At 41.6% G+C, this 27,400-nt stretch overlaps 1 protein-coding gene across 1 annotated transcript; it reads left to right on the forward strand.

Moving 5' to 3' along the window:
• grm3 (glutamate receptor, metabotropic 3) lies at positions 1-27,022 on the forward strand. Its single transcript, XM_085914070.1, has 13 exons — positions 1-93; positions 4,662-4,719; positions 7,811-8,278; positions 8,492-8,635; positions 12,533-12,802; positions 13,037-13,628; positions 21,721-21,963; positions 22,062-22,251; positions 22,600-22,909; positions 22,989-23,182; positions 23,281-23,413; positions 23,731-23,911; positions 24,219-27,022. Exons 3-13 carry the CDS (start codon positions 7,967-7,969, stop codon positions 24,293-24,295), a joined length of 2,646 nt encoding a protein of 881 aa, XP_085770196.1. The 5' UTR covers positions 1-93; positions 4,662-4,719; positions 7,811-7,966; the 3' UTR covers positions 24,296-27,022.
• Positions 27,023-27,400: the final 378 nt, after the last annotated feature.

Genomic DNA, 27,400 nt, shown 5'->3' on the forward strand with positions numbered 1-27,400 from the left:
CCTCTCTCTCAGCGCGACTCCTCCTCCGAGGATCGGGAGTAAACCCAGTCAAACTTCCAGCAGAGAAGGGATTCACAACAAGACAACAGAAAGGTGGGTTAAAAAAAAAAAACCTTCTTCTCTCTCTTGATTTTGCTGGATGAACGAGAAAAGATATTGTCCGCCGTCTATGTCTGCAATCGGTGTTGAACTTTGACTTGTTTTACTTCCACGGATGACAAGAGGACACTTTTTGGTCGGTGGTCCTCTGCAGCATATGCGTGACAGACAAGCTAAAATGATGCAGTGGTGTTTGAACTTTGTGAGGAAAGGCACCCCGCCTTCTCGTGTGTACAGGTGGATCATATGATGACCCTGCGCTTGCTGTCCTGCCTCAAAATCCTTTCAAAGTGCTCTCCCGCGTCAACAAATTGTCTGTTTTTTTTCTGGCAAATGAAGGTGCAGAAGTAGCAAGCGCTTGCATCAAATCTGCATGAATTATGTCACGCCGTCTTTGCAATAGGCTTAACTTTCCCGTCTGTTCGAATGTGACACACTTTAAATCAAACGAAGGTTGAGAGCTGCATCTTACTGTGGAAATGTGACCTTGATTTCTCCTTTTATTTTTTGAGGGATGAATGTGCGTCGATATTCATATTTGGGACTGACTGTAACATTAGGTAAACCTGCACGTTTCGAAAAAAAAAATCTGCTGTTATAAAACGGCATCTTGAAACGATCCATCTATGCCAAGCTCATTTTTAAGATTTATTCTAGACTCATATACATAAACACCTCATCATTGCGTTTTGCAACACCCCCCCTCCCCGATTCATTTTTATTTTAACAACAAATTGAATTTGAAATTAGAAGTGTACACTTCAGCCATTATTCAGTTTACATTTAAAAAAAAAAAGATTTAGTGGGAAAACTTGCTCGTTATATACATCATTCCTGCTATTTTCTTTTTACGCTAATTTAATTTGGATTACTGTTTTGCTGGAGCTTATCCCAGTGGATGTCGGGCGAGAGGTGGGGACATACCCTGGACTCATAACCATGCCAATCACGGGGCAAATATAAACAAACAAGACGGCCGTGCTCACATTCGCATTAATGGACGATTAAGAATCATCAATGAAGCTAACATGCAAGTTTTTGGAATGTGGCTTGAAGTCGTACAGTGTGGGTTATTTGAACTTTTTCATGGTAATCAGTGTCACTGGTTCTGGTGCCTTACATGGACACCCGCATCAAACTTTGATGTCCACATTAGACAACAAAGGCAAAAATAAAAGCTTGACCATTTAGTGTCGCCCATCTGTTAATGGGATACGCACTTCTGATTGGGCCTCAAAATGGCTGACTTACCAAATCTCAAGCTTAGGTACTTTTGTACGTGTAGACGCATTTACCTAATTTCACGTCAATCGGTGAAACTGGTGTCTGGGGTACTCCTACAATGTATACATTATTACTGGGATACTTTAAACATGTTTTTATTCATACACACATTGTTAATGCAAAACGTCTCAAAAGTAATTATACCGCTAAAATGTAAGCATTATTATATTTGTATAAACTGATCCAGAGCATCCTCTTATTATTATTATTATTATTTTAAGAGCCTATGTTGATCTTTGTAGATTACCTCGATGACTGATAATCTACATAGACATAAAAAATAGTATAAATAATAATAATTGCTACTCTGACAGTAAGTGAAAAATATCTAATGGGACTTTATTTTTGTTAGGAAGCTACAAGGCCACTCATGCACACATTCACACACATCCACATACACACATCCACACATGTATTTGTGTGTCTGTGATCAGGGCAGTAAAGGAGGACCCAAAAAAGTGTACGAGTGGGTGTGAGTTTTTGACTCCGTGTGGTAAACCTTGACAATACGTGTGTGCATGTGTGCGTGTGTGTGTGAGGTGGGAGTAGGGGGTGCTGGTGAGGTGCTTGCGCTCAGCACTGTATTTGTGTGTGTTCAAAGGCTGTGTGTTTTGTGAGAGGGGGCGAGTCTGCAACATGGCCTTGTGTTTCAGCACTTCTGTGCCCAGGAATATGCTTACATGAGCTCCTGTTGGAGCACCTTGATGATGCTGATATGTATGTGCATGTGTGTGTGCGTGCGTGCGTGCGTGTGTGTGCGTAGCCTTGTAGCTTCCCCACAGCACCTCTCTCTGGACTGTGCAGCATACAAGCTCAGCAATGGGAAATTTGGAGTGAGACTAGTGTAAGTGTGTGCCATATACGTAGCTAATGTCATAAGAAAAGCCAAAGCAAAAAATCAACACTATATTGCGGTTTAGAAAAACTCTCACGAGAATTTGCAAACGTCTCATAATTTCTCAATCTCCTTTTCAAATTGGAGGCATCAATTCTGCTCCTGCTTATATGATTGGCGTCACAACTTTTATCACTGCCATCACTGGTGTAAGCCAAGAAAGTTAGCCCAAAAAAAAAAAACTAAAATAGTAGTATTGTGTTCTGTGACAAGCACTAAACTGGCTTTTTCCGTTCTTTAGTAATCAGCAGGGGTGGCTCGGTGGCACACTGGTTAGCACGTCCGCCTCACAGTTAGGATCGATTCCACCTCCGACCCTCCCTGGGTGGCGTTTGCATGTTCTCCCCGTGCCTTTCTCCAGGCACTCTGGTTTCCTCCCACATCCCAAAAACATGCTTGGTAGGGCCAGTTGAGGCCCCTAGGTGTGAGTGCAAGTGCAGGTCAAGGTGTGGTCAAAGTGTCCTCCGCCTACTGCCCGATGACTGCTGGGATGGGCTCCAGCACGCCCGCAACCCCCGTGAGGACAAGCAGTATAAAAAATGGATGGATGGATGGATGGATGGATGGATGGATGGACGGACGGACGGACGGACGGACGGACGGACGGATGGATGGTAATCAGCAGTAGAACATGGGTTGGTTTCACCGCAAACACATTTTTCTTACCTAATGGTAGAGATAACATGTTTTGAGAAGAATTTATGCTTTTGTGAAACAACAAAAACAAGACCGTGAAAAGAAAATGATTTAGTTACAAATATACAATTAAGAAATGAGTAATGCTGACTGACCACATGGCTCGCGTTGAACAATTTTTTTTTTATGGCGTAAATTGTTAAATCCATTGATTGTGCTGTCTTTTTTCATAATTGAAGCATAATAAAAAGTCATTTCTTGTTGCATTGCCTCTTTACCTCAAATTCAAGTTGAAGCGTAACCCTCACAACTCCTAAAAAGTGTATCAATTTTTCAGATGCATTATAATTCTAACACTAAACTAATTATCTTGGAGGCTTCCTGTAGTGCTCTCTGCTTTTCAGGCTTTTTGTGTGTGCGTGTGTGTGTGTGTGTGCGTGCGTGTGTTTTTAATTCTTTGCTGTTTCTTCTGCTTTAATGATGAGTGCCTGAAGATCGCTGCTGCTATTGTCACACACACACGCACACACACAGTCTCAATAACGGTTTGCAGTGCTCCTCCACACCCGCCCTCCTCTACATTCAGCACCATTCATAGGCAGACGTTCACTGAGCGAGGAGGAAAGTCCGGTGGGATCCACGCCTGCGATGTCTCTGCGAGAGAGATCAGACTCTTAAATAATTGATGAAAAGAAGGAGAGAAGAATGTGCAGGCATGTGTGTGTCATCATTTGCAGGTAAATAAGTAGTGAGACTTTTGTGGCCTGTCCACAGCTAAAGTGGCGAGGTTGTCTCCCTTTCCAAATGTTGGCAGTGTGCTATAATCCCAATTTGACCAAAGGGTGTACAAGTGTTTGGATTGGCCCGGGCAATTATGATAATAACCACAATTGACTTTGGTGCTTTCTCTGCCGCCCTTCAAATTAAAAGTTTTGATGGTAGGACTGAGTTGTTGCCATCTTCTGCTATTTTTTTTTTTATATCCTCAGTATAAAATGGTAAACAATATTACTGCGGCTATGTTGTGACCGTCTTCTGTTTTTTGTCATCAAATCTACATGTAGTGTCTGTTTGAGTTTGTAGTCCCCGTAGGACCTCTTTGTGGCTCCACTTTGAAACATCCTGTGGCCACCCCTGGTGCTTCCACCGCCACTCTGGGTATGAATCAAACTGGAGCCGGCGGCAATGCATTTGAATGATGCTTCACCATTGTTCCCAGGGTTGCTATGTGACATTTAAGTTTGATAGATGTCACACACAGATGGCTAATTCTGCCTGTGACAAGCCAGCCGTCATCCGGCTGATGGAATGGTCGGCTGATGGATGGGACTGGCTTTTTTTAAGGGTGGCCAAAATGAGGGGAATTCATTCGGACTGGAGCTCAAGTAGAATGAGTTACTCCACGATGACCTAACATTTGAGAAATTCTGGGATATGAGCTCAAATCATCTTGTGTGGGTTTTGTTTGCGTGGTCCGACGCCCGAGAATCTAAGACTCTAAATTGTCCATGGGTGTCAATTAGAATTCAAATCCATAGAGCATGATGTTCTTTGTTGTCTTTATGTGCCTTGACACAAGCTGGCAACTGGTTCATTGATTGTCAGTGTACCCTGAAATTGATTGACACAAACTCTCTTCTTAGTCTATATCAGGGGTTGGCAATTCCGGTCATCGGGGTCCGGTGTCGTGCATGTTTTATATGTCACCCTACTACAACACACCTGAATCTATGTTTGTCTTCAATAGGTGTGGGAATGATGCTTTAGCTGCAAGCTGCCATCTGCTCCGTTGCCTCTTCCTTCAGGTAATGCACTTACTTATAACTCAAGTCTCATCAAATAAATATTCCCCATTTTGTTCAGTTTTAGAAAAAGCTACAATACAATAAAATACAATACAATTCATTTCACAACAGATGCAGATGGAACAAAATAATGACTACAAAGACAGTGAATACATTAAATTAACAAGTTATTTTAGACTAATATGACAAATTATAATTAAATGGCTAAGGAAGGAAATTGGAAGCTTGTTCTTTTTGAGAGTACAGTATGAGTGATGATGTCACATGCAACAAGTGGATTTTGGTTCTGCAACTCTACCAACTTGGCCAGACCGTACAACACTTAACGCTTTACCGTTTCTATTGTTAGTTAGATGTGAAGAGTAATGTGTTGGCTCCGTTAACCCCGAGACAGCAACACAACAAAAGTCTCCTTTCACCAAGTAGAAGATACAATGTTGCCAATTTTGAGGAATGCACGTCGTTCAGAGACTCAGCTATATTTATATAACACCTCGATATCTCTTACGTAAAAGTTCAAAACAAAGCATATACTGGAGCTGTTGTTGAGTCTCAATGCTGCATGCATATCATCGCACAACAAGTCAACTCGCCTCCTGCGGGTTTATGAAGGCGAGAGCGGCTCGATCATACAAATCTCTCTTCAAATGTCTGATTAGCGCCTGGATCCTTTTTAAAATGGTCGTTTAATGTTGTTTGCTCAGCATTTCAGACGTCTGTAGCAAAGAGAGAGAAAGCGCAGAGGAAGAAGAAGAGAGAGGTAGCGGCATAGAAATAGTCTGCTTTTAGGTCAACTCCTTAGTTAAAGGAGCCGCAGAAGTGTGTGTGAGTGTGCATGTGTGCATGTGTTTGTGTGTTTGTGTGTGTGTGCGCGCACACTTGCTTGTGTGGGCGGCTGTTTGTCTTTACGTGAGTGTCATATTACAGAGTAGAGTGGTAAAGAAATGGCAGCCGCCTGAAGAAAAATCTCTGCTGCCTACATCCAAAAGGGAAGCTTTCATCCTCCTACCTGCCCACACACACACACATTCAAGATTGCACTTCTAGGCTCAACCTTTATGATTTTTTGTGATTGTAAAAGAAGACCTATTGTACATTTTTACACAATCCTCCATAAATACAGGAAAAACGCAAATGTTATTTTCCCTCGTGGAGGCAGCACTTCATAATCATTGATGCCCAATTGCGCTCCAGTTAATATTGCAGATCTGTATTAGTGGTGCAAGCAATATTTTTTACATTTTACTGTAACCCTTTGATGCTACTGTGGTACATTGATAACAAGAAAGCATCATGATTTGAGATTCATTCAGAAAGAACTAGTACCTTGGCGCATGCATATCATGAGGCATCTATCGGCAATTATATGTGAGGCTACTTAGTCAAAGCTTTTTGCTTTTTGCGGAAAGCTAAACCCAGTCAGTCCCACTGTGCTTCCTGCATTACCGCTAATAACGGAAGCATTATTACTGGTGAATGACCGGTGCTGTGTGTATGATTCAGATCAAAACTATGATTCAGCTGAATGTTGGTATTTTTCGCAAGTAGGGGGAAGGTGTGTGACCTTTTCCATCGACTGATTGCGACCTTCATGTTTCACTTACACTTGACCGTCATTACAATGCGGGCCAGACCGCCGAGCTGTGCCAGGATCGATGTGATCAGTTTTCTGTGTAACACGTGAAGGTAGATACAATTCAGGCAATTCCAGACCCTTATTGCATTGATTCTGACCTTTTATGCAACTCATTGATTCCATTAAAGAAGTTGTTGTCAAGCTTCCCAAGCATGATAAGACCCGCTTTCTGATAATACAAAAGCCGCTCCAAGAATAACATTTTCTTGAAAGTGAGAGGCCATATAGTGGATAAATGTCTTTTTCATTGCTTGTAAACAAAAAGTTGTGTCTCTGGAGTAACTGCCCACCTATCAAGTGTGAAATTAAATAACCAAGTAAATCTATTGTGAGCTGCCTAGTTCCAAAATAAACTTTGTCTATAAGTAAACTGTGGATTGTGATTAATTTGCATAATACCACCCACAATATGTTCTGACCGGTGCTTTGGCTATAGCCCGGTCAGAAATCTGTGTAGTCCCAGTTGAGCCCCTCCAGCATTTGATTTGATATTCTAAAATATATTTCTAAATAGTTTTCTCAATCCTTCTATGTATTGCTCAAACCCCCAAAGATTTATACATTTCAATGTCATACTGATTACACTAGAAACACTGACAATGAACAAACCAGCAGACACTCAAATAACCGTTTTTTTTGTTTGGGTTTGTAGCGGCAGCAGTGGCGGCTGGTCAAAAGAGGATACGGGGTTTCCTGGAGGACAAAATATTATACGTAAAATATTTCAACAGACTCGCATTCAGTTTACATACTTGTGATGTGTCGAAGTTGTTTCTGTGGTGTTCCGTTCGATTATACCAATTTGTGCTGCTTTTTCTCTAGTTTTAGTATTTAAGGTGAAGGTCGGGTATCATGTTAGTCAACACAGCAGCCAAAACACAGCCTCTGATAACTTTGATTGAGTCGTGAACTTGCTAGTATCAGATGTCCTTGTTGTCACACACAAAGACACACACACAGAATCGTCCACACACACATGCACACACTCGCCGGGGGAGAGTGGAAAAGTGTTGCAAGCGAGATCAGATTAGAGCATCTTTTCTGATTTGTGCTATGAGAAGTCTCATGTATCGAGCAGCCATCTAAGCTGTCTGATCCTGATACAATGGATACACACACACACATACGCACATGCACACCCACGCACAGCCTGAAAAAGGAAAAGGTTGACCATGTGATCTGAAGGATAGCTGACTGGAGATCAGCAAGACACAATCTTCAAACAATTCCAAATCCGTGTTAGTCATGGCAGCAGATGCATCACTGCCTACTTTCTGATATTAAGATATAAAGTCCATCTTTGAAACATAACTTTTATTTATTTATTTATTTATGTATTTATTTATTTGTTTATTTGTTTGTTGTTGTTTACTCTTCTTGAGCAGTGCCCTGTCTGTTGCTTGCTCGTACTCACACATTATAATTGATCCAGATGACTTGTCTTCTATTTTGCAGGGCTGATGTCCTCATGGTGCATCCCTCAACACGCACTTCTCTGCCTGTCGTCCTCTAGCGTTTCATGGACCTCCAAGTGACCCCCATCGTTCCACCCTTAGCCCCTCACCCCTAACCTTCCACCCCCTCACCCGGCCCCACTCCTAACCCCCAATCATGGTGGCCCGTGCTCTTGTGGTGGTGATGATGTGTCGAGGCGTGTTGCTGTCTGTCGGAGACCCGCCGCCGTCCCGCCGGGAGATCCGCATTGAAGGTGACCTGGTGCTGGGCGGCCTGTTCCCTGTGCATGAGAAAGGAGGCGGCATGGAGGAGTGCGGTCGCATCAACGAGGACCGAGGAATCCAGAGATTGGAGGCCATGCTGTTTGCTATAGACGCCATCAACCGGGATCCCGTTCTATTGCCCGGGGTCTCACTTGGCGTGCACATCCTGGACACGTGCTCACGAGATACCTACGCACTGGAGCAGGTTGGTCTCACATGCAATGAAACTCTCTTAAATGCTTGGGTTGCTAGCCAATCACTATTATTATTTTATTATTATTATTATTATCAATAATAATATGCTGATCATTCATTTGGTGTACAAGTACTGTATGAACTGTTCTTCCTTTACAAATCTAATAACGTTCACTATGGACTGATTCCCCAACGAGCAGTTTTAATGAGTGCATTCTTGCAGGCGCTGGAGTTTGTGCGCGCGTCTCTCACCAAGGTGGACGACTCAGAGTTCATCTGTCCAGACGGCTCTTACGCCTTGCAGGATGACAGCCCACTCGCCATCGCTGGCGTCATCGGCGGTTCCTTCAGCAGTGTCTCCATCCAGGTAACACAGGACACTGCACACACGGCAGCCAAAACAGAATGTTGCTCAGATGAACAGCACAGACTGATTTTTTTTTTTTTGCTTACTATGCATTATTTACTGCATTATTTAGTTATGATTATGATTACTCAGTTATACTCAATCCGTTAGTTACAGCGAGTTACATTCACCAAATTGTTTAGATATCTAAAAGCAAAAGCTTAAACATCAAATTAAATGCATCTGTTTGTTTCACCATAAGGCTGTGATGGGCGATCTATTTATCTCTTTACCTGTCATCTTTATAGCCTCCGCCAGGATTGTTTGTCTGCTTGTGTTTGACCAGTTTGACAGCCAATAAATGACAGAAGACTCATTTTCCTCCTTCATGGGGAAAATTGCTGGTTATTGCATTTGAATGCACGTGGTGTTATTGATTCAGCGGAATTAATACAATTTCAAGGCTTGCCAAGATATCTGCTGGTAATGGAATGTTAAAGGGAAAATAAAATCCTCCATACAAAAGGATGACCAATAATCACAGAGCAGGTATTCTTCCTTGTAATGAATGCTTATATGCTATAACTATAAGCATTCATTACAAGGAAGAAAAAAATGACTTTTTTCCTCGTGAAAGTATGCACTCCTTCTCATATTACGACTTAATTTCTTAAAATTCTCTTCCTTGAAAAAATTATAATATTGCTACCATGTACGATTTGTACACTTTTTTCATTTAATGTAATGGCTGGAACTTAGTTTATCATTTTTTCAGATTATTTTATGAAAGGTGTGTATTCTTTTTCATGTTCATATTTTTGTTTTGTTTTTCCTTAACATTTTTTCTAACCATCTTTATTTAACTTTTGTTATGTTCCGTGGAATCAAAACATTTTCTCAACTCAATTCTTTTCAAACCTAACTTCTACTGCAACTTTATAACTTTATTATTTGCTCAACTTAATTCTTATAAAGTTATTAAACTTTTCTTCTTAAAGTTGTAGTAGGTACAACTTTATTATTTCAAAACAAAACAACTTTTTACTCTTTTGTACTCGTAGGTGACAATTTATAATCCCATTAAGACTTTTTTTTTTACATGTATTAAGATTTTCTCCTCTTCGAATTTCTCCATTGTACTCATAAAATGTCTTCCCTTAAGGAACTTTATCCTCTTAAAATGTTCACTTGATTCCTTTAATATTATACTGCAAGCCGCTCTATTTTTGCAGAAGCACATCCTGCATTTCCTTAGAGGTTTTGCTTTGATAGACTCGAGAGAAACAGAACGCGGAGGGCTGATTAAGCATTTGGCACCTGACAGCTGGCTTGTTTGTAGACCTGTTATGTGCATTGTGAGGCATCTCTGCCGGCTATTTGGAGAATCTGTGCTGACCTCAGCCTCTTCCTCCTCCTCCTCCTCTTCCTCTTCCTCTTCTTCTTCCCGTCCTGCTGCGTCCAGAGGCAGCTGATGAAAACACCCCAGAACTGTGTCTGCTGCTGGGAATCCAGCCTTTGTTGCGCATCACTCTTCTTGCTCAAGTTAATACGGCTATTGTAATCACGTGTCGGGGATTTGCCAAAAGTGCACCAACATTAGGAACGCTACAAAGAATATTTTATTAGAAAAAAAAAACTAATCAGAAAAAATAAGAAATCATAAGAATGAAAATATTGGATGAAAGATAAAAAAATATATAAAACATGTTGCACAAAAATATTTGATGACAAAAAAACTATAGTATGAATAATAATAAATTAACTATTAAATATAAAAATAAATATTAGCTGCAGCTTTTTGTGTTTTGAGCCAATCGATTGTCTTGTTTCTCAAGTCGGTGTGACTCCTCACATGTATTTTCCATTAAAGTGTTTACATTTGACCAATAATCACAGAGCAGGTATTCTTCCTAATGCACGCGAGTGTGGATGTGACTTGAATTTCAAACAGTCTCCACACTGCACCAATTTTCATTGAATGTTATTTTTTCGTATCAGCAGCACATTCCAATAGTATACCGGCCGGCCGGCTCCTCAAGTGTGCTGCTTGTCCTGCTTGTTCAGGGGGCAACTAATAGAGCGATGTGCCTCTGACCTTCCATGACATTTAAATCAACGCCCAGTTTGAAAGCTTAAAACCTGCCCACGCTGTCATAAGCAGCCATCAATATGTCTGACTCTGTGTGTGTGGGAGGAGGCGGGTAGTTCATATTACCATTACACTGAACAAAATAATCATGAGAATGCCAAAATATAAAATTATATTCCGGGATTTGCTAATGGGTGTGGCACGATTATTATTTTTTTTTGGACAGCTTACTCATATTCTTTTATTTTTTCCTTTTACCTTATTCTTTAGCTTCTGCAAAGAATAGGTAATGTAACTTAGTGAGAATTGCTATTTACTGAGAAAACTGATGACAAAAGTTATAACTTTGCAGCTTGTTTTGAGTTGCAAACGTTGTCACTAAATTCATTGATTTCCCAACGCCTCGTTGTCCTATATATATAAATGCACAAATATTTGGGGGTAGTATTGACAAAAATTCAAGACAAAAGAGTTCAAAATAAATACATAAATACAAAATATTATGTACCATGATTACCATGAGCAAAAACTATTACTACATCACAATATTGCGATTTTTGATTTTTTTTTTTGTCCAGAACTGTGTTACACTATTGCATCCATTTTCCCTATTCCTTTTATTGTCTACTTAGGCAGCCGACACATTTTCTTCTTATTTAGTTCTTCGTCCATTGCTTTTTATTTTTCATTGTGCCGGATCACAGCAGATGGGAGAATCCATCAAAGAAGAGTCGTGTGTTTATTTGCCTCATTATATGCATGTTTGATTGTCCTGTTTACATGTCTTTGTGGGCATCTGTTCCCATGTGTGTGTGTGCTTGTGTGTGTGGTTATGATGTTTCCGCTGCCTCACATGCTCATATGATACATGAGTCAGTCCTGCATGAACTTTTAGTGCGAGTGATCATTAACAATTCAAATTAGCTACTCGATGCATTTCAATTAGATCCGTAACCGTTCTGTTAACTATGTGGTTCGCCCAGCAGCTCATGGGTCGCACTGCACCACGTCACAGTGAAATCACTGTGAGAGATGACCAGAATATCATCATTCATAACTAGCATGAAGTGATAGGTTGAATTAAAGAAAGCGAAACATACAAGACTACCACGAGTGTGTGTGTGTGCGTGTGTGTGTGTGTTTCTTCGCTCTTTATTGGTATCTTCACCGAATCCCATTATTCATAATTGCCGTCAGCAGCAACCTTCCAAATATATTGACATTTTATCTTTGAAAGGGGGGGAGAAATGAATTAATTAAAGAATCTTTTTTATGGCTTTTAAACTCCAAGTTCCTTTTTTTTTTTTTTGATGAAGGGCCAGCAGTCATTTTTGATCAAACTTTCATAAACGCGCTTAATTAAAAACCGACACACACATACATAGGACGCGCTGGCCAATTCAAAGCAGTGAGAAGAGGAATGCAGAGTGTGTGCTTGTACGTGTCCATGACACTGAATAATTCCACATTTGATGTATTTTGACATTAGCGAAACACATCAATTAGCTCCTCTGTATACCCTTCTTTAGTTGCCATCTTACTAGGAAGATTCATTACAAACAGGCATTGAGGGATTTTCTGGTGACTGTTGTGCTGGAAATGGGTTGTTTTCCATGTTTTGGAGAGTTTATTTTGTTTTTTGTTCTCACTGGGCTGTATTAGAGATCTGCGAAGGAAGTGAAAGGCTTTTTTTTCCCGCTTCACAAAGCAATTTTTATGACCAAAATAATCCAATGGCTGAAATGAGACTTTTGACACAGAACATCAGTTCGGCATAACGTTGATATCACCTATGACACAAAGACCTCAAGATTTTGTCCTTTATCCAGGTTGCCAACCTCCTCAGGCTCTTCCAGATCCCCCAAATAAGCTACGCGTCCACCAGCGCCAAGCTCAGCGACAAGACTCGCTACGACTACTTCGCCCGCACCGTGCCACCCGACTTCTACCAGGCCAAGGCCATGGCGGAGATCCTGCGCTTTTTCAATTGGACCTACGTCTCCACGGTGGCGTCGGAGGGCGACTACGGCGAAACGGGCATTGAAGCCTTTGAGCAGGAGGCCCGCATGAGGAATATCTGCATTGCCACGTCGGAGAAAGTAAGATATGATATGATTAGAATATGAATCATATCACAAGTCATTATTGTGCATTGTTGTAGGTTTTCCGGATACCGATACCCATAATCAGATGGCTTTTTCATTATTTCAGTGTTGATCTGTTCTAAACGAAGAAACAGAAACAAAACATTTTAACAATTAGCTTGACCCGGTGTGTTTACTCTGTATTGGTGGACTTTTATTCATTCACCAGCTTGGATCCATATACTGCAGGTGGGACGTTCCAACGCCAAGAAGTCATACGAAGCCGTAATCCGCCAGCTCCTCCAGAAACCCAACGCCCGCGTGGCCGTCCTGTTCCTGCGTAGTGACGACGCCAGGGAATTGCTGGCCGCCGCCGCCGGGCTCAACGCCTCCTTCATCTGGGTGGCCAGCGATGGCTGGGGGGCTCAGGAAAGCATCGTTAAGGGCAACGAGGTGACCGCCGAAGGAGCCATCACACTGGAGCTGGCCGCCAACCACGTGCCAGAGTTCAACCGCTACTTCCTCAGTCTGAACCCCTATAAAAACCTCCGCAACCCCTGGTTCAAGGAATTCTGGGAGCAGCGCTTCCAGTGCTCACTGGGCAACGGTGGAGGGGAAACGCCTCTGAGCCCCTGCGACAAGGACCTGTCCATGGACAAGATCAACTTTGAGCCTGAGTCCAAGATCATGTTTGTGGTAAACGCGGTGTATGCCATGGCTTACGCCCTGAACAATATGCAGCGCAGCCTCTGCTTCAACACCAGCACGCTGTGCGACAACATGAAGGCCTTGGATGGCCGCAGACTCTACCGGGACTTCATCTTGAACGTCAGCTTCACGGGTAAGATTGCGTGGAGACTACTACTAAAAAACCGTCAAAGCCAGAAGTCGAATTTGGATTGTAAGAAGAGGCAAAACATTCTTGCAAGAGTCACTCACGGGTTCGGAAATCAAATTTGGTTCGGAAATTCTTGAAGTTCCGGTTTGTAGTATAGACGTTCGGAAGTAGACGTTTTACTGTAATTATCAGCGAGGTATTTTTTTAATCTTTAATACTCTAGTACATTTCATCGTTCCGAGTCGGTACTTCTTACTTACTGTAAGTCAAGGAGTTGAATCAGTACTTAAACTTTTACTTTTTTACTTTCCTGACCTTCTTCAGTACAATTTTTCCACCGCTGATGTAATGACACAAAAGGCAAGATAACAAAATGTTGTGTAGCTGTTGTCCTTCTCAGCCCCATATCCAAGTCCTGAGACCAATCGGCTTAATTTCCATGTATTGTTAGGCAGCAGCCAGGTGTTGACAACTATTACCGGCGACACGCCACTACAAAGTTGCTTTGAGGAATGAGAGTGGTGGCTAATCCGCAAGGTATATTATTCCCCTCTTGCACTAATGAGATTGGTTGTGCATTATAGTGGACTGCCTGCCGCTGCATCTGCCACTGTCAGCGGAGAAGCCGGAGAGGGGTGGCGGTGCGGTATTGTGTTGACTGACAGATAGTGCTACAGAGGGAGTGGTATAAATAAACTGCAGCATCTCAGGGACTGACACAGGTACAGAGGTGCTTCTTTCCCGCACTGAGACATCAAAACAGCGCTAACAGGAGAACGAGGTAGCATTTCTAACTCCAAAGTAGTCTCTTAAACTCCCTTGTGCTGGGGAAAGACTCAAGTATTTATTGTCTTACATCACTCCTTTTGATTTAAAAATATCTAATACGTGTCCTTTCAAGTACTACTAGCATGCATTATTTCTAATGCTTCATATTTTTTGAGAGATAGCGTCAGAACTCTTCAGATGCCAGCTGGTGCATGTGTTTGCGGAAACCATTGCAAATGTGGTGGAAACACTGACAGTTCTCATGATTCTATTTATTTATTTATTTATTTATTTATTTATTTATTTATTTGTATTGCTAACCTTTGCCACTGAAAAATCATGTTTACTTTATTTTCTGTCTATCTCGATCATATTTATTGTTTCTTTTCTTTTTTTTAAGTACTCTGGTAAATCTAAAATCTATATTAGTGGATTTTTATCAGGAAACACCTAAAACATTCATAAACCTGCCCAAAGTCAGATGGCACAAGCTCCAGCTTATCCGCAACCCTAATGAGGCCACGCAATGGCTGGATGAACACAGTAAATCATGATCTAAATGCTACTTTTTCATTGCTGTTCACACACGCGTCAACAGAAGTATTAAAAGTGTTGAGAGAAGGGCAAGATATCCAGGCTGCCATGAGCAAAACAGTCCCCGGCTGTATGTTGCTTTCAGCGCACTACTGTTGCTGCTGTTGTTGTTGATGTTGTTGCTGCTGTTGTTGTTTTTGTTGTTCCTCCTGCTTCTGTGTTGTTGTCAACCCCATTGAGGATGACAACTCTTTGGAGTAACGCCCAACACCTCGTGAAGTGGTTGTCATATTCGGGTTGCTGCTGCTGTGTGTTCACATTCTGTTCATCTCGCTGGTTGCTATGGCACCAGACACTGTTGACGATTGCAGACAGACACACACACAAATAGTGATGATGCATGGGAGACACCCAAGACATGTGTTTTAGTTTGTTTTCCTGTCTTTGTGGGGAGTAAACTGAATGCCAAGTAAGTCAGAGTCATATCCTATATTTCATATTTCCGCCGATAGAGAATGTCTGTTTTAGCCATGTTTGTCTTATCTTCAAAGGGGTCCAAGTTTAGAACAATTGTTTAAGCTCTTTAAGTCTTCTGATCATTGTAAGGACAAAGTTAAAGATATGTGGGGGTTTTTTTGTCATGTATTTATTAAGACCAATATGAGTAGTATTTTAGTCACAATCGTATTCTCTATTTAGATTTTGCATCACAACTTAGAGTAGACAGTATTGGTTACGCTGGCTGCATGTTAACACAATGAAGTGATGAGATTTATAAGGACCTAGTTTAGAATGTGTGTTTAAGCCTTCCCTGATATGATGCATTTATGGAAACCAACCTGAGTATTTTCAGTCAGTCTTATTTTTTAGTTGAGATGGCATGTGTTTTGTATCACATGATGCTCTTCGTGAACTGTATTAATTGTGCCAGTGATCGTTAAGGAGGAGCTGCATGCCAATTAAGTTATGAGAAAAGTGATTCATGTACTTACTGTGACTGAAATCTGTTTTCAAAGCAGTGGTCTTAAACCCGTGGCCCGGGGGCCAATTGCAGCCCATGGTACGACAGTTTGCGGACTGTGTGTGTGTGTGTGTGTGTGCGTGCGTGCGTGCGTGCGTGCGTGCGTGCGTGACACCGGGGCCATAATGAGAAGCAAAGAGTTTACTGCGACGTTTAAGATGCTCAAGAAAAACCTTTCTCATGTCCTGCTCCTTCATCACTGTGGCTGTCTCTCTCATCCATCCCTCTCCATCTTTTTCCTCAGACTCCCTTCTCCTCCTCCTCTTTCGCACCTGGAAAGTGTTCTCTCGCCACATTCAAAAACAGCACATCCCACTCAGACTTCACAAGGTTGCTCTCCTGCCTTCGCCATTTCTCTGTGTCAGTCTGTCGCCTCCTTCATCCCGCTCTCCATTTGTCCTTCAAGCATTCCTCAATTGAACGCCGCCACCTCTATTGCCATTGTCTTTCACCCACTGCCTTTCTTTATCCTTACATCTCAGCTCGCCCACGCTTTTGCGTCTCCTCTTATAGTCTTCCCTTTGTCTTTTGTATCTCGGTTACCTTTCTAATACACCTTTCTGCCTATGCATCGCTCTGCCGAGTCTTCCCGCCCTTGTGTGCTGCCGCTGCTGCTCGACCCCCCCCAGGGATCAACTCTGCGAGGAGAATAAATATAGCGACTGTGTGTTTCTGTGTGTGCACTTTTGTGACATAGGAGTGCATCTCCATGTCCAGATCTGTAAGTGTGCTCCTTTTATGCGCCATGCACTGGCCACAGGTGTACTAAGGTCAGCAACTCTCTGGGGTGAATATAAAAGGAGGGTTTTGTCCATGAAATGCCGGTCATAGCATCTGCAGTTCATTGATTGACTTTTATGTTCTATATGCGTCTGTACATATAAATTAGTTATGTTTTTTTTTTTTTTTACCAATAGTACCTTACAGCATTTTCAAAATCATTTGGATATAGTATTAAAATACAGGGAATAGACAATTATATTTTTATCAAATGAATTACAGATACATTTAGTCCCATTATCTTTGAAAATAGATTACAATTAAGTTAATATTTAGGAAGAACTGTGTATCCAAATAATTAGCAAAACAAGGTTTGGATTTTGCCTCCCTTTGGCAAGATTTAAATATGTATTCATTTTGCTGGCGGGAGCAGTTATGACAATTACAGTACAGTTAGACTTCGAAATGATTTGAAAGGTGAGTACCAAGTCAAACACAGTCATGTTCTTTCGTCGAACTTGTTTAGGTTTAGCATCACATATGTAAACAAGTATTTATTGTGCTGGCCACTTTGAGAAGGAGCTGTGCACTATGACGTGAAAGTTGTTTGTGTCAACCCTACCACGGTTTCTATTCAATGAATGCAAGCTAGGTATAATCACTTATTTTGTTTTACCATATTGCAATTGTATTGCAAATGCAATATGGTAAAGCTATGAGGTATTCTATTAATGTATTGTAATGTTGTCTATCCTCTCGCCTAATTACAATTTCAAATTTGCATCACACAAAAAAAGTGCAGTCAAACCGGCCACCTTAATCTCCTCACTTTTAGATGACTTTTTCCAGCCAATGAGTTCCTTTGTCGTCGTCTCTCTCTATCTCCTGTTCTCTTTCGCTGCCCTCCTTTAATACCCACAATCCCCCCTGGGCAAGACTTAGCCCGACATGCTCGAGAACATAATTAATTACTCATTCGGAATGGAAAAGCCTCTTTTCACCACACCCCTAATCTGGAATAATAAGCACTTTCTCATTTTGGATACTTGCTGTAGGACATTGTTCTCGCTCTCTTAATTATTTTTTTTTTTTTTACCATTTCGTCATCCTACATTATCACTGCATGCACAGATATCACTATCACACCTCTGACCTTCACTTTTTTTTAGTCCGTTCTTTTACACCCGGTAGCTTTTCTTTTGAATAGAAGCGTGTTGTTCCCTTGTTACCTGCACACTAGAGAGTGCATGAAAGCTCGGATACACCTTTGAATCCTAACTAAGCTTTAGACATTGTTTGATTAGTTTTCTTTGAATGGAAGGAAGGACTATCACACAGTAAAAAGTTACACAGCTTTGAGCAGCAACGAGAGCGATTAGTCATTGGGGGTAATACTGCTGTTGTTTGATTGTAAACTGTCTAAACTTGTCCAACTTCCAACATGTTCGTATTTCCCCGTGACAGGCTGCAATTCATCCCTAATCTTTATCTTCTACACACAATACCACAATCTGTTGGTCGCTATCATGGTTTACAAGCCTGAATTTCACAGACAAGCTTTGCAAGGCTGATTTTCCACTCCTATTCATTGAAATTTGCCAGTGGCATTAAGTTAAAAATAGAAAAATCACACTGTACAGTATTGTTAGGTATAAAAACATACAATAATGCCATAGTAAATTAGAATAAACTGTGTTTTTAATTTCTACCACTATATTGGTTTTTTTTTTAATTTATTGTATTTTTTATGCCAATTTGGCCACCCTTAGTTCATTTTCAGCAGCTACTCCATCTTTTCATGGACAGAGGTCGGCAGTTAATAAATTATTTGATCACTGTTGGCTAGTGTTACAGTTTATCAACTCCTTCTGCTTCAGTATAAAATGAATCGTTAAAGTACTATGCTCTTACTGCTTTGCCAATACAAGCTGTTGAAAGACAACTCATTCATCTTTTCCGTTTTGATTTATTAAAGAATAATGGCCATAAATGCATCAGTATTTTATTACACAATAATTAGCCCCTGATTGAAGAATACAGTGCACCCTCACACAGTCGCAGTTCAGCAGTCATAAATTTGCCTTTTTGATTTAACAGTCATGTCCAGTAGAAAAATATTGTTTTATTATTTTGTGGCAGGGAAGGGACTTAATCTTGTCACGCCATAACTAATACAAAAAGACCTTTGCTGACATCTTGCATCATCTATAGTCAATAGCAAACCTTTTTACATGGGTGTCAATTATTTGCACGTTCTCCCTGCATGGGTTGGTTGCTTAACTTAATAGCTAAGCCCCAATGTGGGTTCAAATTTAAAGCTGCTGAACATGATATTAGCTTGTCATTGTGATGTAGATTCAGGGTTAGCGTGAATGTCAGCGTTTGGCATCAGGCCTGAGCCCAAAGCGCCGCCGCCCACTGTGACAAGTGATCACATTGAACTCAGCTTGACATCCGTCACTCTGGAGGTTTTTCGTTAGCCCTCTCACAAGCTGTGCAAAAAAGCCACTCAAGCAAGGTCATTGGTGTTAGTTTTGGCTGATGCCCTCTGAAATGGGGCATCTCTAGTTTTTGCTATATACACATCGCTAATCAAGGTTCAGCATAGATTTTAATAAGGTGCCGTTATGATAATCAGCGGCCAACTGTTGTGCTGGTGTGTATAGATGTCCAATAAGAGGCCCAGCTTGTCTTATTGCTTTAGTGTTATTAACAGACTTTATTATCTGCCAACTTGGCAGTATATTGGATTCATATCTCCCTCTCCTCGTCTGCAGATATTATCAAGGCTTATTTAAATCATTTTCATTTAGCTGTCACCCCAACATTTATCGCCTCCCCCCAAACTCCGAAATAGACTTGACAAGAAGGATCTCCTGTGACGGTAACGTAAGAGTTATGTTGTCTCTGTGATTTATGGATTTCATAAAAGTACCAAGTCTCGCCACCATTGGAGAAGCTTGTCAACGCAAGCTGAGATTTCAATTTAAATGCCACTCACAGCCCAGTCCCAGCTAGCCTGAGCCACTTAACACGCAAGCTGGAGCCAGTGGTCTGCCTTTTTTTCTTTTAGCAAATATTTCACTAGTTATAGGACATGGTTTATATCGTTCTTTCATTTTTTTATAATGTAGCAAATGCCATCTTGAGCTCTGCGCAACATAAAACCTCAGCGCTCTGTGTTTCCAAGCCGGTGACTGTGGAGGTGTGGATTTGCGCCCTGATAATCCTACTTCAAAATTCTAGTTTAAACCCGTAGTTCTAAGTCCTTAAGGTAAGAACTAAAAATTATTTCATTTGTCTGAAAAAAAAGAATCTACGGATAGTTCTAAACACTAACCCTAGTTTAAAACCCTAGTTTGAAACCCTAATACTAGTTTAAAACCCTAGTTTGAAACCTGAGCCGTAGTTTAAAACCCTAACCTGAGTTTTAAACCCTAGTTTGAAACCTTAACTCTAGTTTAAAACCCTAGTTCGAAACCCTAACCTGAGTTTGAAACCCTCGTTTGAAACCCTAACGCTAGTTTAAAACCCTAGTTTGAAACCCTAACCTGAGGTTCAAATCCTAGTTTGAAACCCTAACTCTAGTTTAAAACCCGAAGCTCTAACCCTAACCCCAACCCTTACCCTAACCCTTACCCTAACCCCTTACCCTAACCCCTAACCCTAACTAACCCCTAAACCCTAACCTCTAACCCCTAACCCCAAACTAGGGTTTTAAACTAGGATTAGGGTTTCAAACTAGGGTTTAAACCCTAACCCTAGTTTGGAACCCTAGTTTAAAACCCTGACCCTAGTTTGAAACCCTAACCCTAGTTTGAAACCCTAGTTTGGGTCCTTGAGTGGGTCAAAAATGGTCCAGTCACTTGTGCATCTAAGGGTTAAGGGTTAGCCCTTATCCATTGATATGGATGCTCTGGTGTGTCATTTGACATCATTTGTGTTAAATCGGTGGGTCGTTCCGGTGTCACGTTCGACATTACCTTGTCACCGTCCGGCATATCTTAGATTCTGCTTTTCCTGGTGGGCTTCTCCATTACCATTCCTGCTCGCCACCAATGTTCCAATCTAGCTCGATGTCCTCGGGGTCCACGCTAATCCTCTCCTAACAACTTGTGTACAAACCAATTTGGCGCTTTTCCTCAGCGTAGCGCCCTCACAGAGGAGCCCCCGAAGCCAATTCCATCAGCGAGTGGGCAGCAAGAGCGATGCCCAGGGATCTCACGCTCTGCCTCCACGCCTCCATGATTTTACGGGCCCTTTGTTAATGACGCATTTCGGTATGAGGTGTTGTCAGATCTCATTGCAGAGCTGTGATTTTTGTGCCGATGTTGCCTCGGGGACAGATTGGAGGCCATTGATAGAGGCAGACATGGCGAAGCATAGCAGGCATTTATAGCCTCTTTGCAAATACTTGATGAAAACGTCTCAAGGTGAATTTTTCAGCCTCATCGACCACAGACGCAATTTTATTGTGAGGGCCCAAGCACCAGGCCTCACCAACGATGCACCGTTTGCAAAGTTAGGAAAATTAGCCCCCAAGACAAGTTTTTTCGACTGACACAGATTTCAGTGGACATGTCCATTGTAACATGCTGCACAAAAAAGTCTATTGCTAACTTAAAACAACGCCATTTTATGGCAAATTCCATTTTATTTCTAAATAAACTCCAATCAGAATTTCCGTATCATCTTTTTTGCCTACATCCTTAAAAATTTTGGTTAGGATTAGAAATTCAACCTGTCCCTCCATTGTCATTTATGGCATTTACGCTTCCTCTGACCTCACTCCTCTGTTTACATGCTAGCATCTTCCAACAAAAATTGACCAAACAAGCAAACCCCCAATCCGATTTAAGTATCCTAGACAGCTTGGTGATGCTAAATTGTAATCTTTTTTGGCCCATGCCACCTAATGTGGGCGGAGTATGCAGTTTTATGGTTATATTGAGGATTCAAAAAGATTCGAGAGCTCGTTCATCACTGCTCGCTGCTTTAATCGTCTTGTGGCATGAGTGTAATTGTCCACTCATCACTTCATTTCTTCCTCAGCCCCGTTCTCCCCCGCCGGCAGCGAGACGGCCGTCAAATTTGACTCCCAGGGCGACGGCGTGGGCCGCTACAACATCTTCAGCTACCAGCGCTCAGGCGAGCGCTTCGCTTACGTGCCGGTCGGCAAATGGGCTGAGAGTCTGAGTCTTAATGGCGCTCTGATTCAGTGGCCCAGGGAGGCGGCACCCACCTCGCAGTGCAGTGACCCTTGCGAGCGCAATGAGATGAAGAAAATGCAGGCAGGTGGGATAGCCGTTGCTTGCATTTTTACCAACCCTTATCAGTCGGGGAGCAAAAGAAATCCCATCACTGTTTTTATTTTTTTGCTGTGTGCCTCTCAGGCGAGTACTGCTGCTGGATCTGCACCGCATGCGAGCCTCATGAATACTTGGCCGACGAGTTCACATGCTCGCCCTGCGCTCCGGGTCAGTGGCCCACCGACGACCTGACATCCTGCTACGAGCTCCCCGAAGATTACATCATGTGGGAAGACGCGTGGGCCATCGGGCCTATTACCATCGCCTGTGTGGGGTGAGTCGTGATGCATCATGTCTGTCCTCCAACAAATGCTTACAATGCTAATTTTGGTTTTGATGGAGGTATGTATACTAGTTTACATAGAAGTTGGAACAAAACTACACTAATGCAGCACTAAAGTCATGACTCCAGTTAATACAACGATATCCTGACTTGCCCCAACATATTTTTGCAGTTATGAGTCATCACTTGGTTATCAGGCAGCCTAGAAGAATAAAACATTCGCCTTCCAAAGAGCGTGTGTCCCCTGTCTCCCGTGTGCTCTGTACTTCTTTCAATTGCATCCACAAACTCTAACTGATATTGCTGCATGATATGCTAACTCTAAATCTACGCCTTCAGCTTCATGTGCACGGGCTTGGTGCTGTGGGTGTTGGTCCGCCACAACGACACACCACTGGTGAAGGCGTCAGGCCGCGAGCTGTGCTACATCCTCCTCCTGGGCGTCTTCATGTCGTACACCATGACCTTCCTTTTCCTGGCCAAGCCGTCTCCGGCCATCTGCGCTCTGCGCCGCCTCGGCCTGGGCACATCCTTCGCCGTCTGCTATGCGGCGCTGCTCACCAAGACCAACCGCATCGCCAGGATCTTCGGCGGTGTCAAGGACGGAGCGGGCGCGGCCAGGCCACGCTTCATCAGCCCGTCGTCTCAGGTCAGCAAAGACTAAAATGTCCAAAACAATATCAGGTACGCATTTCAACGAGATCCTAACCTCTCACCTTGCATCACAGGTCTTCATTTGCTTGAGCCTGATTTCGGTGCAGTTGGTGATGGTGTCCGTGTGGCTGTTGCTGGAAGTTCCAGGCACACGACGCTTCACGTTACCCGAGCGCCGGCAGACGGTCATCCTCAAGTGCAACGTGCGCGACGCCAGCATGCTGCTGTCGCTCAGCTACGACGTACTCCTGGTCATCCTGTGTACTGTGTAAGTTTCGTCCTCCCTGTTGCCTGTCCCCATTTGCACCTAGTTATTTGTCACCGTTGCATAGTTTCTGAATATCAATATCATTGTCTCCCATGTAGATATGCCTTCAAGACCAGGAAGTGCCCCGAGAACTTCAACGAGGCCAAATTTATTGGCTTCACCATGTACACGACCTGCATCATCTGGCTGGCCTTTCTGCCCATCTTCTATGTCACATCCAGTGACTACAGAGTACTTACTACCGTTCACCAGACGCAAACATACCATTGATATTTCTCCTGTTCTAAAAATTTAGCCCAATGGAATAATTCTGAAAGGTGACTAATCTTATTTAAAAAATAATATGGAGAGGCTAAGACTGTACTATAATGCTAGCAAACTAAAAAAGTTAAAATTAAGCAAACTGTAAAAGTTAACAGTTATAGTTAGTCAGCCACCCAAAACAGACACATAAAAAATTAGTAAAGCGTCAACTCATAACTGGAGAACGTCTTTAGTTGTGTCAAACTGCGAAAGATTTGTTGACCTTATGATGGATGTGCTTCCAGGTCCAGACGACCACCATGTGCATCTCGGTGAGCCTGAGCGGTTTTGTGGTGCTCGGCTGCATGTTTGCCCCCAAGGTTCACATCATCATGTTCCAGCCCCAGAAGAACGTTACCAGTCACAGGCTCAACCTCAACCGCTTCAGTGTTAGCGGGGCGGCCGCCGCATCCTACGCCTCTCACGGTAAGTGTCAAATTCAAGGCTCGGGGGCCAGAGCTTGCCCACTGCCTCCTTTTTTTGTCGCCAAAAAAATTGTTTCCAGTTCATGTTTCATGCCAGATGGGTTGTTCCTTTTATTTTTATCAAAATATTAAAGTCATTAAAGTCAAATGCAGTAAATCACTATAAAGGTGTATTGTTCACATATTATAAATGTTTCCCAGCTAAACTAATTCATGACTGCCAATCAAACCATTCATATTAATTTGGCCACATAAATAGCAAATGTCATTTTTGTAAAATTAGTTTTCTTTTTTTTTTTTTTTTGCAGTTTCCGTCAGCGCCCATTACGTCCCAACCGTGTGCAATGGCAGAGAGATTGTCGATTCTACTACTTCATCTCTGTGACCATGTAACCCACCTGACCCTGACCCGACTGTTAGCCCCGCCCACTCAGGCCCTATGAGCCAATGAGGTTTTATTGGCGTACTTATCGTTACAGCCTCCGTAACTCTCCGGTCCGAGCATTGTAGAAAGTGTGTATCTGTAATTAAATTATTTTCTAAAAGGCTTGTAAATACATTGAAGGGACATTGTTTTAAGTAGACTATCGAAAAAGACAAAACAAAAAAATTTTTAGGAGGATCTTTTGGAGCCTTTAGTTTTTTTGATAGCTTTGTTATTATGATGTAAATAGGTACATGATGCAGGTAAGGAAGCGGACCCTTGCAATACCCCACTGACTTTTTATTATTGTTCTGATGATTATTCTCATGGTCTTTTTGTAGGTTCTCGTTGTAATAATGATAATAATACTCCAATGTATGCATTTCTATTATGTACCTTTTTGTGTTGTATGGCCCACGGTTGAAACAGCACAATGTGTGGGACACTATTTGGGCAGGACTGAATGTGAGTGCAATGTACAAAAAAGAAGGTGAGAAAAACTACATCATACATGTTTTCATGTTGCTTTTGATACTTTTGTTTTTATATAAAACAAATAGTCTAATCATAGGAATCCCTTTATTCAAATGGCCATAGTTACATCGTGTGTTCACCCAAGCAATAGAAGAAATAGAAAAGATGATGGATGCTGTGCTTGACTTTGCGGGAACAGAAATTAGACTCGCTGGAGATGACAAAATATTAATAATAATAAAATCATAATATTAAGAGGGGACAAAGCTGCAATGTTACTGGAATAGAGTTCAAATTATAAAAATGAATAATAGAGAACAAAATGTTACAACATCAGAAAGTATTACTATAATTTTTTTTTATATGTTATTAGAAGAAAGTTTGTGAAAATGGAGTTTGGAACAAAACAGAAACACTAATGGAAAGTACAAAGATTATATAAAGATAATATTTAAAAAAAAAAAAAACATTCTTACCAGATTTTGTAATTATTATGAGGTGAAAAAATGTACTGTTACGAGAAAACAGTCCAAATATTGTGTAACTTATTACAAGACACATTTTATAATACCAACCACTACCAACCAGGAATGCACTTAAATGTCAAGCAAAATAAGGAGATTGTGCCACTAAGAACCACATTGGGCTAACTCCATTTTCTGTTACTTTGCCAGGGAAGTGGTTGAAAGTTTTATGGCTGCTTAAATCCTGGGGGGTTTATATATCGGCCATTTATCAGGCAACAATTACTTCTTGTGGGTGATGGACAGAAATTGCGATGTTGGCATTTTGCAGGATTCCGTGTTTGCCAAAATGGAGTTAGCCCACTGTCGTTCTGAGTTCTCTATTGAAATGAAAGTTGTGCTTGGATGAACACGTGTTGGAGGAAAGAGACGAGTGATAGCTGCTTCTTCTGATCTGTCTTCTTTTGTGTCTGTGGTGTTTTCAATATGGCAATGTGCCTTATTATGTAAGTGTGATAGAGCTCGGGTGGAGATTGTAAAAGGTCACTTTTTAAACATTTTAAAAACAAACAAAGGAGTGATCTACACTATGCCAGTTTAGCATTTTCCCCTCTTCTTTCCTTGTCCATCTTGCAATTAGAAGCACATCAAGCGTTCACATGCATTGAGATTATTGCGTGTAACGTCTTATCCGGATGCTGAATGGTACAGCTGCAGGGCAGAGGAGCGATCCCACACAACACAAACATATTAGGAACAACACACAACACCATACTTAAACAAATCTCACTTATACAAATCAAAAAACAACACAACAAAACCACCAACAACATAAATACAATACAAACTGACACACAACACAATGCCAACAATACAATGAACAAAACAGAAATGAAGCGCGCAACACAGATACAAGACCAAAACAATAGAAACACGAATATGACACAATAGAACAAAAACGAAACTAGAACAAATCAGCACAAACATAACCTAAAAATACAAAGCAATATAAAAAATATGAACATATAACAAAAAGTTATCAACAGAACAGAGCACAACTACAAAAAAAATCCCTAGCAAAAAAAACAACACACACGAGCACAAAACATGTCTTCCACGACAGAGGTTTGCTTCCCAATTTGCACTAAGCCATACATTTAAAGAATTTCTTAATAGAGTTTGTGTGTGAATGTGTGCTCAACATTATGTTGGCTGTACTGCCAGATTAGGAAATGTACTCACACAACTCATGGCACAAACTCAAAGCAACACACACATGCACAAATACACGCACACACATACACACACACAAAGGCTTTGTTCACACAAGGCTCAGCCATTCCTACAAAGATGCACCCTGCATTGATGGTAAGGTTGCTATGGACGACCGCATCCGGCACTTCAATTTGCAGAAGACTGAATTGAATTAGGTGGTGGTGGGGGTGGATGGGGGTCGGGGGAAAGTCTCGCCTGGTGATCGGCTGAGTTTTTGGCTGGGTAAGTTGGCATCTTAACTGCACACTTGACCCCAGTTATGCGCTCACTAAGTGGACCAAATGGTCTCACACTCTTCATGTGAGCCCCCACCCACCACCATCAACAACCCACCCATGTCCAACAGCTTACTTCTCGTTCCTCCATGTGAGAGAGAAGTCTGGTTGAATACGGGGGTGGTTGTATGTGATGTGTGGGATGTTATATGTGCTTTGTTGCAGCTGCAGCTGTTGTGAAATGCACTATATGAATAAAATTGTATTGTATGGTATATGGGAAAGAGTGTTTTCTTTTTAAAGCACGTCTGTGATTTATTAGAATCCAATTCGATTGCGAAAAAAAAGTGAGAATGAACGTAACAAGTTAAAAAAAAGGGAAAAAAAAGGTGAAAGAAAAAAAAAGTCATGTTAATGCAATAAAGTCCAAATATCACAAGCTTTTTTAAATTATGAAACATTTACAGGAATCAAAACATACTATCTAGATTTAATTAAAATTTGTCAGATTGTTATAGGCATCAAGTAAAAATATATTTTTTGAAAAGAATTTTTTGTCAATGGATTTTGCGCACTGATCGCCACCCATCAAAGTATTGTGGTAGCCCGTCACGCGTGAAGACGCGCATAAACACGCA

Source organism: Syngnathus leptorhynchus, chromosome 6 (assembly GCF_054491065.1).
Source record: "Syngnathus leptorhynchus isolate UIUO chromosome 6, UIUO_Slep, whole genome shotgun sequence".
Classification (NCBI taxonomy): Eukaryota; Metazoa; Chordata; class Actinopteri; order Syngnathiformes; family Syngnathidae; genus Syngnathus; species Syngnathus leptorhynchus.

Coding starts and splice junctions, on each gene's coding strand:
- grm3 (XM_085914070.1), top strand. CDS start 7,967: ATGGTGGCCCGTGCTCTTGTGGTGGTGATGATGTGTCGAGGCGTGTTG. Junction 13,629..21,720: donor CTTGAACGTCAGCTTCACGG/GTAAGATTGCGT, acceptor TTTCTTCCTCAG/CCCCGTTCTCCCCCGCCGGC. Junction 21,964..22,061: donor GATGAAGAAAATGCAGGCAG/GTGGGATAGCCG, acceptor TGTGCCTCTCAG/GCGAGTACTGCTGCTGGATC.